This window comes from Neodiprion virginianus, chromosome 6 (assembly GCF_021901495.1).
Source record: "Neodiprion virginianus isolate iyNeoVirg1 chromosome 6, iyNeoVirg1.1, whole genome shotgun sequence".
Lineage (NCBI taxonomy): Eukaryota > Metazoa > Arthropoda > Insecta > Hymenoptera > Diprionidae > Neodiprion > Neodiprion virginianus.
Genome location: NC_060882.1, coordinates 17,462,884 through 17,483,883, shown reverse-complemented (window position 1 = coordinate 17,483,883; position 21,000 = coordinate 17,462,884). Strand labels below are relative to the sequence as shown.

The 21,000-nt window shown below is 37.1% G+C and overlaps 2 protein-coding genes across 6 annotated transcripts in view; one reads left to right on the top strand and one right to left on the bottom strand.

Annotated features, from left to right (window-relative positions):
• LOC124307355 (acid phosphatase type 7) lies at positions 1-6,074 on the bottom strand. 5 transcript variants are annotated; one of them, XM_046768959.1, is made up of 8 exons: positions 5,974-6,074; positions 3,753-3,859; positions 3,382-3,576; positions 2,273-2,600; positions 2,003-2,185; positions 1,703-1,922; positions 853-1,047; positions 1-689 (listed from the first exon to the last, which is right to left on the bottom strand). In XM_046768959.1, the coding sequence occupies exons 2-8, from the start codon at positions 3,847-3,849 to the stop codon at positions 606-608; spliced, it is 1,302 nt and encodes a 433-aa protein (XP_046624915.1). In that variant the 5' UTR covers positions 3,850-3,859; positions 5,974-6,074; the 3' UTR covers positions 1-605. The 5 variants fall into 5 exon arrangements, with proteins under 5 accessions (XP_046624915.1, XP_046624910.1, XP_046624911.1 ...); XM_046768954.1 differs by lacking the exon at positions 5,974-6,074 and adding an exon at positions 5,723-5,751 and having other exon boundaries at positions 3,753-3,862; XM_046768955.1 differs by lacking the exon at positions 5,974-6,074 and adding an exon at positions 5,723-5,751.
• Positions 6,075-10,872: 4,798 nt separating this feature from the next.
• Positions 10,873-21,000, top strand: part of LOC124307323 (protein PALS1) — a 70,149-nt gene continuing 60,021 nt past the window's right edge. Inside the window, exons 1-3 of the mRNA XM_046768858.1 lie at positions 10,873-12,381; positions 13,703-13,815; positions 16,522-16,579. Coding sequence (XP_046624814.1) covers positions 12,318-12,381; positions 13,703-13,815; positions 16,522-16,579 — 235 coding nt within the window. The 5' untranslated portion in view covers positions 10,873-12,317. The remainder of the gene's footprint in view (positions 12,382-13,702; positions 13,816-16,521; positions 16,580-21,000) is intronic.

Sequence of the window (21,000 nt, the reverse complement as noted above, 5' to 3'; positions counted from 1 at the left end):
TAAATTGTTTCCACTTTTATTTCAAACTCCTATGTAAAATTTGAAAGCGAATATCTGAATCATATTGGAGTTATTTTACTTTTAATTTAACGTTATTTTACATTGAGACCTTAGAGCATATACTACTGGATGTAGCTACCCATGCCGTCAATCTCGCGAAAATTGTGGCCGTGTGATACGAGCGCGATATATTACCGGGTTACCTGGAAACTCCGGCTCACTCACACGGTATTTCATTGGCTGAAAGGAAACGTATCGGCTGATCAGGTTGTATACATAGCATACTGCTCTATCTCACTCCTCCACCACACTTTCTGTACATGCGAGGCTACCTCCAGCATGATACAAGATTGAGCCTGACAGTTGCTCTAATAAGAATCATGCGTCAAAAAGTACCTACATGTGCATATACAACAAATTTTATTTCCTGTGCTACCATCTGTCAAAGATGAGAATATTGTGTAGTTTTTATAAGTACTAGTGCTCATAAAAATTACAAAATAGTTGACTCATTGACAAAGCTAGTGCAGAAAACAAAATTAATAAAATTCAAAGGAAACATAATATCATGCATGTATGTTAATATCCCAGTTATTTCTTTAAAATTAATTTGGAGTGTATTCAGGCCATAAATCATCTTTGATTAACCATAATTGGTCCAAAACTGCTCCTTGTTTGTCATCAGATACCTGTAGGTAAAGAGATCGTTAAGTAAGTACTAATTATCAAGTCTGTTTCACAATTATAATAATGGCCGTTCAAAGCTGAATAAGGACTAGTTGTTTCAGACCCTTGTTGCAACAAAACATACCAAAAAATTACAGCTATCTTAGTATGGGGAAAGATTCTGACCTGCTCTAGATACAAATGAGTTGTATTAAATGCCTTCAAACGGGTATATCCATAGTCAGAACTACGGTACGCAGACCAGTCTGGCCTATTAGGGATAAACTTCTCTTTCCCTTCCTTACAACCAGCAGATCCAGTTACTATATGCACTGGAGCTTTGTAATTTCTGTATGGTTGCTCATATGATCCATTGTACACCTGAATTTAATGGGAAATTCAAATAGTTGATGATTTCATTGAATTGTTAAATTATCGTTTTCACTATAGAATGGTATACATGAGTCGTTTGAATCCTCGGCATTTTACCAATGAGATATTCTGTGGAGGTCAATTTGCTTAGCATTATTCTACTGGTGTGTATAAAAAAAGATTGGGTTAGGGATAGTTTACTGCCACAGGCTCCTTGGAATCGGTTAGTTTAGCTATAGCTGGTAGGACGTAAACATCTGTCGAGGATGCAAATGATCCGCCATAAAAAGACCCTCTTTTAGTTGCTGAATTCTCCCATATTTGTTTTTCCCAAAAGTACGGAATCTCAAGTAAAAATGTCTAAAAGGATTTCTTTTCAAATAACTCACTTCACAAAAGTTATTAATGTTTCAATGTTACCGTGCATATTGTGCATTTTTTTTGGACGATTGAATTAACAATTCCCAAATTAATGTTACAATATTATTATTGTTCAAACTTATAGTCAAAACTGTAAAGAACACTTATGATTTTTTTCGGAATTTTTAGTAATGTTAAGGGTTGTTAAATACGTTGGGAACGCAAACAACCCTCAGAAGATGCCAAAAAATAGTGCACCATTCTAGAATTAATTATGATGAGTATCAATTGTTCCATACAATACCTTAAAGTTATACATAGGCCACAAGCGTTCGTAGCTGTGTTCATGAGCCCATATTTCCAGATCCACTTTGTGTTTATAAAACAAATCTTCCAAACCGAACCAGTGGAAGAGTGGCAATCCAACTCTGACCAGCGATTGATGATTTGTACAATCATCGGCGTTAGCATTACTGCAGTACATTGGTCTGTGTCCAAAAGTAACGATCCAGGGACGTTTGGCTCTATAATAAAATTTATTATTCGATTTCTCAATTCAATGGAAAAACATCAGACAAAAATCAAATCTTATATGAAATCTTACCTATTTTCAGGTTTATTGGCTTCGCGCAAGTCATTGTCGAGCCATTCATACTGTTTAACAAGCTGTTTCAATCCATAATTCATAAAATAATAGGCTTCTGTTTCAATGCCAATAAAATGCACAGGACCCATATTAAAGCTGTACCAAAGGCCTTCTGATTCTCCAGGCATTGTGAAGCGGGCTCTATAAAGTATGCATTTGGCATTTACAAACATACTTACAAAAAGAGTATCATTTAAAGCTAAAACATTTGAAAGTACTTATTCTTACCTATAGTTACTGAAATTGTATTTCTCTTCGTGATTACCAGGCACTGTCATGTATGGCAGATAGGCTGCAATTGATTCAATTTGCCGCATGAACTGGTCTCCGACAGCTGCATTGTTTGTATTCATATCATACGCAAAATCACCTACATGAATTGCAGCATCGTACAGACCGCGCTGAGTTTCTTCTTGTAGCCTGCGCAAACTCTGTGCATTTTCATTACCCATATCTCCAAAAATAACAACTTGGGGAGCCCATGTTGCCTGGTCAGTCGGTGCAGTTACAAAATAAAACATGTCTGACCATGCGTATTCATTTCCGCATTGGTACACTGTGATTTAAAATGATACGAAATAGGGTATAAATATAATACTAGTAATAGTAATATAATTTAATAGTAACATAAGTGCCATGGCTTTGCTTACAATAAAAGTTATGTGAAAATTTTTATGTTATTAAGGGCAGCGCCGGGTAAACTTGCCAAGTCTGGCATTTTTCAATAGAACTAAATGCATATCAGATTACTTGTTTTCGGGTCTTAAAAACCATATACAACCATCTCAAAACCGAAAAAATGTTTTTGGTAATGAGTGTTTCGGTCTTTGATAAGTTTCAGACGACCCGCTCTTATTTCTGTTGAACAAGATGTCGGGTTGCTGCATCGATTTTTTTAGGCCCCTAAACTGAAAGCAAAAATGAAAACCCATATTTTACCCTTTCTCTTGAGAAGTTTGCGTTATTCCTGTCAAACCAAGAATTCATAACTTCCTCCGATTTTTCTTGTGTTCCTAGGATCTATCCTAGCATCAGTTCATTTTTTCTTTCAGATTTGGAGACATAAAAAAAATAAAAGCGATCCTAGACATTCTTTGTATGGATATTAGGAATCCTAAAAAAATCGATGTGACAGCCAGAGATCTTGCTTAAAAGAAATAAGAGCGTGTAGCCTAGAACCTATCACGGACCGAAACACGTATTGACAAGAACGTTTTTTTTGGTTTTGAGATGGTTGTTTGTGGTTCTTAAGGCCCAAAAACAAGTGATCTAATAAGCATTCAGTTACACTTAAATATGCAATCACCTGATACTTCTCTTGAGTCAAGATTTCTTACCGTATTTACTCCCTGGTGTTAAGTCTTTCAGCAATACCCTGTGTATGTATTGCTTGTGTTTTTTTCGACCCCCATCAACAAATGGAGTTGAATTACCCTTGGCTGTGAGTGCGTAACCATTAATACCATATTGAACAATGGATTCCTGAGTTTTATCCATTGTAGTCCAAGTGATGGAGATATCATGCACATTATCTGTGTAAAATTGATTAAATCTGACTATTAGCTGATGATATACAATCATGTTTAACCACATCTTTTATAACTGGCCAAAAATTAAATAGCATAAACTTCATGGATTATAATTGAATTATGCACAAAGAAATTTGTAATAGGCCATTCATTTGTGTACTAGAAATAGTAGATTTTACCTCCATATGCGATGTGCACAGCTTCCGGTTGATACTGAACAATTCCTAAGGCTGAACCCAAGATTCCCAAAACCAGGATCAATGATGTGGGAATCATTGTGCATGTACTGCTAGAAACAAAGAAGTGATTAACGTGACATTTCCACTGAGAGTTCGCTTCATTTATCTATTGTGACGGATGGATAATGAGAACATGTGACTCAGACTACATGTATATGAGCAGAGTGTATGTTAGATTGATCAAAGTTCGTGTAGACACGTTTACATTGGATTGCGTGTACTGCATATTTGTGATATTATTATGACCTCTCCTCCCCTTTGAATCAGTACAATTAGGTAAAATTGTTCAAGGACAGATAAGCTAGATTTCGAAACCAATGCCTATGGTTAAATGTTCAATGATTTGCAAACAAGGTAGTATATTTTTTTTAAACTTTTACACAGCACTCTTTTCCAGGTTTCATCACTTGAGATATGTACTTATTCTAGAAACCTTGTAGGTAGAACTTGTTCAAACGATAAATAGAATATTAAATCCTGTTTCCACATTTCATTCAAATACACTTTACACACTGCTATTCTCACAAACTCGTCTACTCTTATTTACATACTATGACTATATATGTATATATTTGTCAAAAAATTAAAAAGATAATTTGCAATAGAGAAGTTGATTCTGTGAAGAGGCAAAATGCGTGTAAGTTGTATATGGATGCATATAGGTATGTACATACATATACTTATAAGTAACCCTACAATAAGATATGAGAATGACAAATAAAGCAAGATGATGGCAAAATGATTTGCACATATTATTGTATGAATGTTATCCAATGACACAGGGATTTTTAATCAAGGCATTTAAACGACTTCTAGGAAGTACGTACGACACGAAACTCTAGAGTGTCAACCACATCATTATAGAGGAAAAACTGTGATGAAAAACAATTAGGACCAATAAATACAATAAATAATGTATCGTTCAGTGAAAAGTCTATTGTAGTAGCAGGATTATGGATGAAGAAATACGAGTTGAGGAGTATCGTGTAAATTACGCAATCACTTACTTTTTTGAACTCAATTGTATCGTTTACTGTACTACGGATCTAAATTGTTAACATTAATGAACTTCGTATCCAATATTCTCCGTCACTTGGACGGAGGTGGACAGCACGGCTTGTAAACAGGTCACGGTATAAAAATATAGGTGCTTCGATGCAACTTCGGTTTGTGACTGACTAGATTCTACACCAGTGTTGCCAAATGTTCCGGGCGTCCTACCCCTAGACTGATTTTGTTTCTCCCTGAAAATACCCTAGATACCCCTACTACTACGGACTTATGGGCGGAGCAGGCTAGGCTTGTGGGCGAGGGGTATGCGCCTTGGGGAGAGTACATGTGGGCCGTGTTCGTAAATTGACCAACAGTACTGAAAATTCCCTAGGACAGAGTCAGAGCTATACACGAACTTGGGAGCGCAAAAGAGATGAAAGATTGCTGACAGTACTGTCAGTCAATTTTCGAACACGGCCGTGATAGCACGTCGGCCATATTGATGAGATAAGTTTTCGGGCGCCACGTTTAAACGATTCACTTTAGGCAGTATTAGTTTTTCGGACAGATCGTTGCGATAAACTATTTCCGCGAACTGTATAGGTATTTACGAACACAGTTTCAATTCTTTTTGTATGAAAAACTGTGCAGGTAAGCACATTGTTTTTAAATCCAATTTTAATTCCGGCGTACATTCTGTAGAGGTGCAAAGCACCTGTACATAGAACCAGAATAATACTGAGTATAAATATAAACAAAGAAAAAAACAAAAAAAAAATATAATACAATAACAGAATGAACAGAAAACATCGCGTTGAATAATTCGTAAATTATTGTATATAGAACCTACATAAATAAATGATTTATGTTCACATGCTGAAATATATTTGTATTAAAAAACTATGAATTGAACTCACATTTGGAATAGCATCGTCTTTTAGCCTAACTTTGAAGGCAGATGTTCGATCGAATGATTCCGGTGAAAAATGACATGAACATAAATAAGCATACTTTGGCACACTTGTGTTCGTCAACCCTATCGTATCAAGCCATATCCTACGCCTCTCAATATTTTTCGGAAAACTTGAATGAATATAGATACAAATACATTACTTGGAATCACAGCATTCATATTATTTACAGTTCCAGAAGCTTTACTTATACTTACAGGTGAAATGTAGCCTTATTCTGTACTTCGACCTCACATTGTTTTTGTGATTTTGAGAAAGATCTGCTTTTGCAGTTAAGCGCTACACAATAAGGTATGTTGTATTATTCTGAATTCTCAGTCTGTGATCGGGTACCTTCTGACCTAACCTATACAATAATAACAAACAACCGCACGTGCGTACACATCCGTGTGCGTCCGTGGTCCGTGGTATACGTATATCTATTTAGCTCATCAAGGTGGCTGACGGCTCTGATTCCCTTTCCCTCTTTCGCCGCATCCCCGCAGGAAAAGACTTCGTCCATAAGTCCGTGCCTACTACAATTTCTATTGATGTGGGGGAAATCTAGACCTAGAATTGATGCGATTTTAAAAGGTTAATTTCAGCTCATTTACGGCGATTTTGACCAATACAGTGGGAGGAGTTTTAATAGTATATTAAATGGAAATTTACGTCGGTCTCAATTAGATCCATAAATTAACTGATTATTTAACTCGACGTAAGTAAAACTTATGGAGGGTAGAGGTACGACAGAGGACAATGTTATATGGGCTTTCAACTGGAAAAGTTTCCGCTACAAAGCAGTAAGCAAATAGTGGTTCAATAAGTGATCAGAATGGCGTTGATAAGCAATAACGGTTCATCCTGAACTTATGGTTGAAGTGAAGTATGTCAAAGGGGTGTAGCAAAATATGGAAAGTGCATGGTCAGCTGCTAGCGTAGTGAAATGAAAATATACTCAATATAACCTGAAAACTTGTCACAAGATCTTATTGAAACCCAATCCTGGTTTTCAAATTTTTACGATAGATTTAATAGATGGAACAAATAACTTTATTTCATTGAGATTTGGAAATGTCATTTTATAACTTTCTTGAAAACAGTGCCTGCAAAAAGCGGATATCTATCTTTCTCCGTTTAATTCTGTCCTGTTTTAATGATTCTAGAAATTCTAGGCGCTTTGAAATGTTCCATTTCGTTACAGCAACGCCATCTCATATGTTACATACATTTACGGAAACTTTCTATACTTTATTGAGGTTATTGTTATCCTGGTAACTAGACCGCAGCGCCAACTGGTGGTGCCGCTAGAATCGAAATTTGGCCTCGCCAAGCGATGCGAATAATCGTGGCTCCCAGCCACGGTCTTACATACAGGTCTTGTAACGGACGTGGTGGGGGGTGGTCAGTACACGTCCGAAACAAAAGTACAACTTATGGCCACAGGATCAACGCTACGAGTTATTCATAAGCTTATTATCATTATTTGGCGGAACCCTAACCAATCTTTGATACTCATCCACAGCTAACCTTACGTTGTAACGTCACTCATATGTCTATGAATAACTGACAGCGCTGCGTGGTGGCCAGTAGTGGCAAAAAAAATCTGAACAATAACTCGGCTACCCCCACCACTCAAATTTCGGTTCGTTGCAGGACCTGCATGTAAGACCGTGCTCCCAGCGTAGGAGTTGCCAGACCTGTGTATAAGATCGTGTTCAAGAGGTAGCTTTGAACAGCTGTGCTATTACAGAATGTAAACAGTATTTTTAATCAATCAAAAATAAGTGCAATGTTCATTAAAACCTAATATTTCTCTTTCCAGACGAAATACGTGTAGGGTTATAGTGATGATTTATTTGATATATGCATACCGAGCATGTACAATGTACATACATTTTGCGGTAATAAATATCATAACATTTTCAGATGTAACCATATTTTTTACCGTTCAATTAGTAGCAAGAACCGTTATTTTTTATCGTCAAAAGAAGTTGAACTCATTAATTGTCAGACAAACTGTGAATCCTAAGCTGAGGCAAACAGCATTTGAGACACTAATACATAAATTTATACCTATAGCATCCGTTGACTGAAGATATACATACTCAGTCAATGTAGTATCGACTAGTAGTGTAGTGGGAGAGTGCTTATCTTGCACGTGGTCGACGCACGTAAAATCCCTTTACCGTTCATAAAAAAATAGTATTGTTAAATTTTCTGGTGTGATGTTTCGTTTGTCAATTTGTATTTTTTTTAAATTGTTTTATTATGTGAATGTACAGCGTGACCACGAAGCTCTACAAGGTTATCTGCAACTGTTTATTTTATATCTACAACCCCTAGTACGACAGCGCAGGTAGTGGACAAACGAGGAACACAGTTTGGTCATACTACCATGACAATCCCCACCACAATAGCACCAATCACACTAATGCCTTGCGGGGCTGTAAACATTGCGGGATTGCAGTCCCTACAACCAACGAATCGGTGTCGTTTTTCCAAGTTTTTTCGGAAAGTGTGAAGGAGCAAATGACAAAATTGGTAGACAATTGATAAGAAATCGAGGAGCAGTTAAAAGTAATATGCACTTGGTCCAATTGATAAGTTTTATTTTGTAGATTAGTTTAATTCTGCAGTTCGTCGACGTAACCTCCAAACTAGACTCTCCGTTATTTCCCAGTTTGCTCGAAAACTATCAGGGAGCAAATTACGAGACTTGCGGAGCAATTACGGGCGGCCCAGGAATAATTAGTAGCAATCATTAGATTTTCCATACCACTATTCCTTTTGGCAATATATCAAATCGAATTCTACCACACTTCGCCTCGCGAAACGCTCTTTTTCGTTTTTTTTTCTCGAATCATTCGAAAACCATGCAGAAGTAATACAAAAAACTAACAGAATAATTCAAAGCAATTAAGGAGCAATTCAAAGCAAATGTCATTTGGTTTGCATCACTATTGGTTTGTTTCAAATACTTCGTTGAATTTTGCGCCATTTTACTGGGCTACAACTAACCGAAACTTTTTTTTGTTTTTTCTTGAAAAGCGCGAGGGAGCAAATGATATAAATTGTGGTGTAATTAAAGGCAATTAAGGAGCAACTATTTGGCGTACATGTTTTTAACAAATTCAAAGGCCGCAGGCCAACTGTACGCAGGTGAAATCAATATCTTATTCTTTTCCATCCCAATTTTTCCACGAAGATAGAAAATCCAACGTTACCGATGAATTGCTTACTAACTTTTATCTTGCCATCAAATACTTTAAAGTTGCTAATATTACCGACGAGCACTACAACGGAATCTATCGAAAAAATACTCCATGAAGTCACCCTCCGCTGGGCGCCACAGATTTCGGTCGAGCACACTCCTGTATTATAGTCTCCTTGTATTACGAAGAATAACCCAGGGTTAGCAATTTAACGACATGGCGCTATAGAGATACATGCTCTCTAACTGCACAGTTAGTCATTGATGTTCTTTATATTTTTAATGTAAGTGTAAGATCTTTACATAGTTATCAGTTTTGAAATTGAAAACAGAACTGAAGAATTACATATGGAAAATTGAATTCATCTGTCTATCGAATGAATAATTAATTACAGCCATTGAAAAACGAAGTACACGTCATTTAGTCAACAAATCCCTGGAATTTTCTGTTAGTTTCAGGATAAATAAAAAAAAAATATTTTGTTGCACATGTCTTGTTCACATTTAGCTGAACTTGATCTTAGTATTCAAATCGGGCGGTTAAACAACTGTAGAATAGTGAATCGAAGGCAACAACTATAAATACTCAAATGCTTGTATTATGATTCCAGTAACGATATAGTTGCTTTTAGATGTGACAAATAACAACATGACTGACATTATTTTTCGTCGGTTTGAAAATGTAATTTACGCGTGTAAGAAAACAACAATGCATAAAGCATTTATGCAAGTGTGTTAGTGAACAATTGCATATAACTATTGAACCATGCTATGGTTTGAGCCTGAAATCAGAAATGGATCTGCGCCATGAATATACGTGATTCACTCGAGAATAATGAAAATTTTTGGAAATTCGAACTCACAATTAACGAGACATCCCAAACGATAAAATATTACAACTGATCATTTTGGATAATTTACATGAATTGTTATGTGGTACTATCTAATCTGTCTCATTAAAAACATATTATAATTAACCCAGTTTTCGAGAAGAACGACAATTTTTAAAAACAGCAAGCGTTTGTTGTTGCCTTCTACATCCTGTATAAAGCAACAAGTCAGAAGTAAGGGTCCTCAAATTGGAGCATCCGTAGCATTTTCCAAGTGTCTCGTCTCATTTACAAGTGTCTACGTGCCCATGCTAGCTATAGTCCCAGGCTGGGTGCTCTCGAGTTAACTGAGACAGAAAATAATTACCCATCCACACGGAATGAAATGTGTGTTGGTCGATCGCGGCGATATAAAAAATAAAGGAAAGATAAAAATGGCCGAGAAAAAAGATAATAATAAAAATATAGAAAAATCATGAGGCAAGAGCCACAGTTATTGACAGGTTATAAATATATTGATAATCCTTCGCCTAAAAACTGTATACATATGAAGAGACTAAGGCAGATATTCCGATGACATAGTTATCAATAACAATTCGTCAATATTATAAGGTATATCATATCAGATACATAAAAACTATACCTCTTACCTTATGTACAGGTATCCGTTATCATTTTTTAATAAACTGATCTATAATTTTTTTATCCAAGTCAGTGCGAATGGCATTCTCAACACGTTGCAAAAATCTGGAGCATGTAAAAAAAAAAAAAAACTAACAGAAATAACGAGAGTAAATGATAAAAAAAACAGTATATATACTAGTACGAGTAGTATCTTTTTTTTATGGTGAACTCGCCCTAATAGTCATACGGGAAATTCGGTCAATTTTATCAAGTAGGATGGAAATGGTGTTTGAGGAGTTGAATCAGGGTGGTTTTCTCGAGAGGGTTTCGATAAACCCGAATGACGCAGACGGGCTAGTGAGGCCGATGCGCCGTATCGAGTCTCGACTCGAAAGCATCCCCTAGGAGGAGGCAGCGGCAGAGCCAGACTGGCAGCATCGGGTCCCCTATATTGATCTCTCGGCTCACCTCTCCGTCGTGCATTCGGGACGAATCTCAGTGTTAGAAGGCGGTTTCTTCGCAATCTCCACCTATATGTGTGGAAATTAGGGATAAACGGAGCGCGGTGACGGCGGTCGAGCGGCAAGATGAGAAAAATAATAGTGGAACAATTGAATTTGTCGATAAAAAGATTGGGTGAAAGTGTTGCGGGATAAACGGGAGCAGTAACTGGGGGTTGTGAGACAGATCAAAAATGAAAATTCAAAGTAAGTGCGGTGCGGGATATAACCGCGATAGAATGGGTGTACACCCATCGGGAAGAACAGTTTTGAACGATTGTACAAATTTGTTAAATCTATCGCACCGTGTTACATTACTATCGGCGTTAAACGGCGTATTTAAATTGAATTCTAAATGAATGACTCAACTGTGCAATGATAAAAGCCAGCAGATAACGGAGATAATGACAAGAATAAAAGATGGCCATAGTAGACACAATAAAGAAAACAAACCTAATCGAATCAAAAATCAATAAGAGTTAACCGAAAAAGTGAAATTTTAAATTCGGAATAACTTTGCATACCGATGGGCAACGAGATGTGAAGGGGCCCAAATCTGGGGCCCCGCAGTGCCCGAAGTAGTTATATCGTTCAAATGACAATTGCTAAATAAATGATCTCATATGTTCGGGAAAAATATAACCTGAATATACAGCAGTTGAAAACGCAGTCGGCCGTTAATAATATAAATCAAGGAAACCTGTCTTTCATATAACCCTGAGGATTTTCAAATCGCGGGTGCCAAATTCATATTTAAATAATTACGTAACGAATAATGTTTATAGAATTGAAAAGTGATCGTTGATGCGAATTGCCTTAGTATATATTCTATTAGTCTCCGAAGAGGGGATGATCATATTTAGAAAAGAGTCGAAACATAATAAATCCGTATTATAATATAACTATGAGTACCAACTATATCCAATTGTGTGTCGGTAGGGCAAGTGTCTTAAATAAACGTCTTTGAAGATCAAATTTTAAACTGTACTGTTAATAATAGCTCCGTTATAAGATTAAGATCATCTTGACTATCGTACATTAGTAATAAATACATACAACACACAAGTTCTATGCATATTATAAAAGATTGTATTTTCGCAAAGGGTAACAAGCGTTTTAAACCACCTTATGCTAAAAATCTTTATCTCAACTCATCGAATCAAACGACAGAAGTAACACCAATCGCACAACACGATGTAACCAGCAACAGTATCTACAGCGGTAAAAACAACTTCAATGACAACAACACAATAAAACCCTCAACGATTAATCATGAATCGTTGTGATACTCGATAAACAAGAATATACGCAGTCATTAAAAACAAATCTTAGATACGTGTAACAGATGTGAGGTGTCCTTTTAATCAAAATATTGGGGGAATAATACCGAAAAGATGGTGGACCTCGGTGGATACATCATCATCTTGATGAATCACAACGGAAAAGTCAAATTATACGGTAAGTTTTTGATAACGTTCGTTTTACTTGCTAGAAATGAAACTGGATGTTTTTTCGGTTAAAAATTGTTAGACACAAAACTTCGAATCTACCTGTGAAACATATTTCTACCATATTCAGTGTTTTGACAGGCCTTAAATAACTTGCGGATAAAAGGTACGTCAAAGAATGGCCTATCCCGTTTTCAAGTTACACTTGGTCAGAAAACGCAAAGGTGTATTTTTTGATGGATTCAAAGTCAATCTGCACAAAAACTAAGGATATTTCTAGGAAACTTTTATACATCAACATTCATGTTTTACATACGTGAGTTTATACGTGATCGAGAACATCTCATTTCCAATTCTGGTATATCTAATATTTCGTTGTCGATCCGCGTGTCTCTGTTAAAACACTAAATATGGATACGTTTTTCGAGTGTATTCAAACATTACGTATTGACAAAGCATATTTATCTATCTAACTGATACGTGCGCGACGCGTATACACACAACAGGTTTTAGATAACGCCCATTAAGTATACGTATGAATGTGGATAGGTATAATAACACGCTATTGAATCGTTACCATAGAAACACAGTGATCAGATGCTATACGAAATCAAAGTCTTGGCTCACAGCCTGCATTCGATTGTATCAGTGCGAACCCGACATTCAAACCGTCCAAATTTCAAAGCCTCAGCTCAGCAAATGGGTCAAACCCCGACACAAAATAAACAGACTTTCGGGACGTAATGAAAATAGCAATGCATAGTTCTCTTTTAGCTTTGACGAAAATATTTTACTGAAACGAGTAAAGTTGAGTATTTTTACCGCAAATTTTATACATTGTACCTACTCGATTCTGATTGTTATGCTGCAGGTGTATTGTAGGTGCAAAAACCATTGCAGAACATCCCGATCATACTTGTAAATTATGTAAATAACTTTATGAATGATTCAGATGGCTTTCGATGCTTCCTCTTGTAGTTGAATCAATCTGTATAAAATTTACAATGAAACATTGCGGTATGACTCAAACATGTTTTCGTCTGTAATGGTGTAATTGAATAAAAATTACGCTGACCAATGATTCAAAATTAAAATAGATTTGTTCAATGATTTGATGTTTATTGCAGGTGTACGATTCAGTTATGTTTAGTTCCAGTATGAAATTTAAAACTTGAATTTCGTCGAATTAATTCGCTATCGTAACAATCGAATACGCGCATATCTACGCGCACGCATATGAAATGCCATTAGGTGCGATATCAATGAAGTAGTAAGTGATCGATCACTAGCAAATTGCAATACCAATTAAACGATTGTTTATTCAATTATAGGGTCACCCGCTGACAACGCGGACAACCTGGAGGTCGGTGACGAGATACTAGAGGTGAACGGTCGCACTTTGGAAAACGCAACGCACTCAGAAGTCATTCAACATATTCATCAGGTACCCTGTCCGATTATTCAAGTTTATGTCAGAGCACTTGCAAGGATTGAATTTGAGTGTGTTACATTTAAGGTTTATTAAAAAAATTCGGTTCTTTAAAACCAAGACTTGTAGTGGAAGTATAAAAAATTGAAAAGTGATTCGTTAGATTTATCGTACATTCTTATTGCAGGGAATTTGAATAACTACTAATTACTTTATAAGTTGGGTGAAGTTTTGGAAAAATAAAATTGAGTTGATCAACCATTTCATCAAAAAGGGACTTACCAAAACTGTCAAAATCTAGTAGATTAGGCGCTTATTCATTTTATCGAACATGTTCAATTTATCCGCTGAAGGTTTATTAAACATGACCTTTCGCTTATCCAAATCAAAACTTCTCCACCGCAAAGCTTTAGACTGCACAAATATCCTCCGAATTTGAAGACTTCTGACACTTGAAAAAAAAAATGCTACGTCCATGAACTACACTTTTCTATTTTACTACGGATGATTAGGTTTTCACAACTATAGCTAACCGAAGTTTTATCGGTTGTATTAATACTGAATTAGAATTTATGCCAATGATTTGAGTAAAGAAAACTAATCGACGTTTGAGCACGCATTGTTAACAGTAAGTTAACTTTCCAAGTTTTCTTCTCATATGCATAGAGAAAAAATTGTCCAACTTCTTTCATTATTCGCAAGACATTTTTACAACAGCCGGTGGCAAAATGGCAAAACTGAAACTGGAAACGAAAATGATCATACTTTTTGTTTGTTGTACACCCACCTTCACGGTATCTGTCGACCCCGGAATTGGCAACCGAAGTGACGACACGTTCAATTTAGGTTGGCGATAGCCTAGGTAATGTAGGGATCTGCTAACTACGAGCTTGATTCTCATATTACCCTATATTACCCGGTTATTAGCCCTATATTACCTGAACTGTCGCCAAACTTAACTGATCGTATCACTTCGGTTGCCTATTCCGGTGGTGACAGATACCGTAAAGGTGCTCATGTAGTATCTCAAGTCAACAATTTGTTCACGAATTTCTGCTAGGTTGTCAATTTTCAGTTAATGACGTACGTACGATTCGACTGTAAATTAACTAATTAGTCATACGTGTTTCGACAAGTGCGCTACCTGGGACAATTCAGAGATAATAACGAACAGCAGATTGAAACTAATTTTGTTAGAAGTATTCGTGTGATAAAGCTGCTGTTTCTGTCAGTTTTGATTAATTCGATAACAGAAATAAAAACAATTTTGACAATGAGTTTCTTTTCACAGTTATGCGTAAAATTTCATCATATCATTACGACGGTAGCTTGCTTTGAAACAAAAATTCAACTTGCATTCGATTGATCGAATAGTCGAACGTTATACTTTTTCTTTCTTACCGTAACGATGAGAAATAGATACATTTTTGAACGACAAAGATGTAAGTCCTTTTAACATGGTACAAATATTTAGACACAATCGTTTCTGGACGGGCGTTCGAGTTTTTCGGATAATAGTGGAGTAAAATTAGGCAATCATTGTACGAGTACCTTAGAAAAGAAACGACTCGGGTATAACAAAGTCGATATTATAACTACCGTCGGAGTACATTTGGTGGCATACTCTAGCGGTTTGTTTTCGAACTACGACAGTCGAAGTTCTACACGAAAGTGTTAACATGGGAAAGCTGCATGCCTTACGTCGATTAAATACAACACAAATACGGAATAAGTATGCTGGTGTTTCCCCCTGAACGCCCGTATCACATGTACGAACGTACGTAAATAGCACTGATATATCACGCTTTCAGGGAGATAAGCTTTTTCCGTCCAGTATTTACATGCATCCTGCATAATTATACTTTGCGCACGCAAATATCGCCACCGTTTCTCAATTTTTTTTATAAAGTTCACCCGCACTTGTTACCTGTGAACGCACGTCGATGTTAACATGTCTGGAAAGTTGATCTGAAGATGTGATAGAGATTATCACAAATATCTCGATATCAGCATAAAATCAATTCTTCCTTCACAAGCGTTAATTTTTTACTCATCGTCACCTGGAATGATATTTAGATCAATTATAAATCGGTACAACAGTTACGCTCTTCAATATACGTACCGATACGTTCTGGTTTTCGGATTTTCCTAACGACTGTAGCCCAAGTTACGTTCGCAAAGTTCGTCACATACCTAAGCCTCTCTAGATATATTTTGGTCTACGGATATAATAATACGCGGCGTCCTTACTATCTGCAAACTAACGAGTGCGAATATACATACATGCAAAGTAAAAGTCGCATGCGAGTTAACCTTGCATGGTCAGTAATAACAACGAAGAAACCTTCAGCGTGAAAAGATTGTTTGAGGAATCCATTCGACCGCGTAAGTATAAGCTGTTTGAAATTCCTGCTTATTCATTAGGCACTATTTTCTCTATTGACTTCCTTCCTGCGATTCGATGGCCTCTGAAATATAACGGAATTTACACTATATCAACGTTTCGCAACTTTTCAATTTTCAACTTCACGTATATGCAAATTTGCGAAAAAAGATAAAATCGGCCGAATAGGTCGAGAATTCGATCAAAGACGAATAAACCGGTTATATTGTAGAGATAATTAGCGATACGAATGGCATGTGATGTCGTAGTGTATCAATGAAAATCATTATTTACACACTGTTAGAATCACTCATACTTTCTCTTTTTTTCTTTTACAGTGCATCAAATCCCGAACGATATGTTTAAGGGTACGGAGAAGAAGTGGCAACAAAATGGGTGAGATTACTTTGAATATATTTTGAAATTATTCTAATTCGTAGAATTCAATCATTTTCTGACCTTGAAGTCTGTAAGTCAAATGTAATCGTCAGAATTAAGACTCTGTTAATTGTGAGTACCTTCGCATTTGTAAATGCCAGCGAAGATGACTATCGCATTGAATTTGATACGAATAACCTTTTGGACCGGGGTGAATTCGAAACTGGAAACTGTGATATTATGAAAAATCTTCGAGCAAGCAACCTTGGAAACCTTCACTTTGCGTAATTCACGATATAGCAAATTGTTTTCAAAGCGGTTTGTAACTTCGAAAATTTGATAATAAATAATAAAAGCAGTACATCTTTCCATTTATCATATAACATACTTTGTCGTCTTCTGTAAAAGTCGAGCCGATTCCGTTCGGATGAAATTTCACCGTTGAATGAAAATCAGAATTAAATTTTTACCGGTGAATAATCAATTGATATATTGAACGATGTGACATAATGGGGATAAATTGGCACATCTCACTGCTATCGATCGATCGGAATGTAGTGTATGGTAATTAAAAATTTCGCCACTTGTATTTTTCGTCGTGTATCTATACAACGGGGACGGAAATGGGTTTTAAAAAAGACTCTACGATTTCGGCATGTTTACGAATATGTAAAAACTTTGCTTGTATCCTTAATCGTATACAACCACCAGACCTAAGTATAGAGTCAAACGCTCAAGAGACTATTCGGCAAAGTTCGTTATTCTCCGTTGGTATTCGTGTTCGGCAGGTAAATCAGGTGACTATTCGACGCTACATATATACCGCCAGCCGATGGAACTCGGGTAAAAAGTTAAAAATCCCTTTCTACACCGGACTTATAATCCAATACCAAACCGAACACTCGGTACATCGAGCATAGGTACGATGCGTTATACCGGGCCTGAAAACACAGGGAGATGGTATAAAATTTGGGCTTAGTATTATCGGGCATAGAGGAATGCGGTAAGTGCAAGATGAGGGGTGTGCGTAGGAAAGACGATTCGCCGATCGGATAGAGATATAAAAAAACAAAAAAAAAACGAAAAACGAAAAAAAGAGCAAAATCTCTCAGTCCCCGTACATATTCGAGGGGATTGGATAAAAATGAAAGCAAAGACGAAAGAGGTGAGACCCGTCGGCGGACACAAGGTGGGAGAGAAAGCCTGTTGCCTGCACGTTGATATACAGTTATCCAGTATTGGTTCGGTCTCGGATATAACAACTCGTTCGCTCGTTCGCGACTTTGGCTTCCGCAAATTTAATCGGCGATGCCGATTCTCCGTTGATACTTGATCGAGCCCGTCTCCTCGCAATTTTTCACCCTCCTTCGGGAAGCGTGCGGTTCCCGTAACCGGAATTCATCCCGGCTGGTGAACAACACCGCATGGCGTTAACGAGAGTTACAGTGACCAGGAATATCGCATTATACTAGGAAGTCGGTGCTGCGGTGATGAATATTACAGTGACGCATGTGTAGTCGAATGTGTGTATAATCGAATCTTGCGGGTGAGAGATTCGCGCCTCGTTGATTAGTGCGATGACGTTGTAGTGAATTCACGTTTAATACACACGTGCTTGTATACCTGTATCTCACCACTGCAGAGACACCCATACATAACCGCGATTCCATGCCATGGAATAAATATATTTACGCACGTACGGTGCAGATCGTGAATAATTGCCGGTGATTCGATTCTTTCGTGAACGGTGCCGCGTATACGCGTATATATTCATATCTGTTGGTAACAATATACGTCTTATGCTGTGTATAGGTTGTTCGATGGGCGGAAACCCGGGTGTTGTTTTGAATGTTTCGTCGTTTAATTTACCAGCGACAATTGTATTCGTGAACTTTTATTAAACAAAAAAAAAAAAATAAATGAAACACCGTCTTTCGAAGGACGACCGCCGCCCGAATCACGAAGTATTGATTTAGAAAGGGAGAGAAGTTCGATTAAAACAGGAGAAGAGAAAAAAGATCAAAGGTTTGAAAAATCTCCGACTGAAATTACACAAGGTTTACAGACTAATTCATCCTCCGACGAATATTGAACACTCTGCGAACTGTGCGGGTATACAACACGGGGGAATTATACGGCGTTGTAAAGCCGCGTTACGTCATCAACGTATTATCTGCCTCTCGCACTCTTCCTTCTGCTGCAGGTAAATAACTACGAATGCATATATACATATACGTATGTGCGTGCAGTATATGTACATATGTGACATACGTACGTATAGGTATATTTAATAATTAATCAATTTGCGAAGAGCTTCTATGCTGATACATATTCCCCCAAATTACGTATTTTACGTAGATACAACTATGTATATTATACTCAGGTTGTATTCCATACCTTCCTTCAGTTAATATATCTCATTGTCAATTTCTAATCGTGACTTACATCACTGAAAACGTATATGTGTATATATATTGGTGCCTCGTATTTACGTACCTGTACCACACGTTTGCCTTTCTTTTCTACCGCCAAAATTGTTCAATCTCGAAATTAGGCAGGAATTAATTTTTCGTTATGTGCCGACAGTGGAACAAATGTTCTTTGTAATACGCTTGATACGTCATAAGTGCATTTTTGTAGGACCTATAATATATTAGACGGAAAGCGAATTTTTTTTAACACCGAACAACAATCAGCGAGTCTAAAAGAAGTATATTCTCGACTAACCGTTCGTGTAATCGCAAAATTTTCCAGATCAGTTGTAAATTTCTAATTGTGAGTTTGAGATATGTAATTTTCTCATTTTGACTCTAGAGTGTTTAATTCTTGGAGAACCACGAGTCTCTGTCGTAAACTGGTAAATTTCTTTCGTATAGAAATTATTCTAAAAACGCCGCATTTCCGACATTCTCAAACACTTCGACTCACAATGAAATATTTTTTATTTTCACAACATAAAACGATTCTCCTATGATGTAATCTTTAGTTTATATAGATTATAGTTAATTATAGATTTTTACTTGTTTCTTTATCACTATATTCATATACTTGCCGATAATCGATCGACCGTAAGTGAGTTTCGTAAAGTTTGAATCTGTGATGTTTGAGATTGATTGCAAGAAATTTGAAAAACAAACGGTTGCGTATTTTTGCGACACAGTTTTATAAGATACGGAAATTCTACTCTCGCTCCACTTCTGGGTAGAAAATCTTTAGTGAATTTGCAAACAGTTTCAATAGTATACGTATAATAGTAGTCGTAACTATCGCGTAGCTGCAACTATATCTGAACGCGAACCCCGCGCGGGAAACCGAACTATTCGTATTATTCGAATAGTTCAAGTATGAAATCAAATCAAGCGCTGCAACTATTCGAATAGTTTGGATAGTACGGATGGATACCCGGGTACTCGAGTACTAGAACTATCCGGATAGTCCGAATATCCGAATTTGAAGCGTTTGGATTCGGTGGATCCGCGTTGTTCCGATAATTCGGATAGTCGAAAAAGTCGGAGCTCTGATGCGTACCAGAAAAATGAGAATAATGAAAAATTAGGTGCATTTGCGAAATGGAAGAAAGGTCGAAGATGAAATATGGAAAATAATGAGCCGAGGTGTCTGTATTATGGTCTCAAGTTCTTCCCGCGCGTCCGACGTGCGGTTGTAACGTTCCATTGCGATATATGTATACACGATTGAATACAGTTAGAAAACTGGTTTCCCCACACGAGCGGCTACGCGACGCGACGCAACACAACAAAATATGTCCGCCGTCGTGACTTCCAGCCGATCGGTTCAAAAAATAACTCACTGCTGTTGTAACACAGACAATGCGGAATCTACGTTGACATTGCGCAGCTTTGCTCGATTCGGGAAGGATATGAACTCCGAAAAATTTTCGAAAGCCACGTGGGTCAAGTCCGACTCGTTTCGGGTGCGGATCGTCGATTCGCAGGCTTTGCTTCAGGATTAATCGGCGAACCACCCGAATGGAAAGTTAGGAAAAGAGGGAAACCGTTTAAAAGTGCTTGGAGACGATATCTGTAGCGAATAAGGCAGCGACTCTACTGTGCAATGGAAATGATTCTAGACAAATTCGAATGATATGCGAGTTAAAATATCAAAAATGTGAGTTTTATTATTGGAACGTTCGATATGATTAAACTCTCGTGTTTTTAATCGGATTCTAATGCTTTCAGATCATCGTAAAATGTCTAAAAAAAATTCATTTTTATCCACTCTTGAGATAACTATTCGTGAAACCTTTCTTCGGACGATTTCTGGAGGTCTTTATGACGGATAAAATATCCCCGAAAAATCAGAATTGGATTAAAAACATCCGCTTTTGGACATTTTGAACGTTCAAATCGTGAAACCCTTTTTCGAATTGAATCGGCATCTTACAATTATAACTTGTATTATTCGAGTTTGGTCAGGAT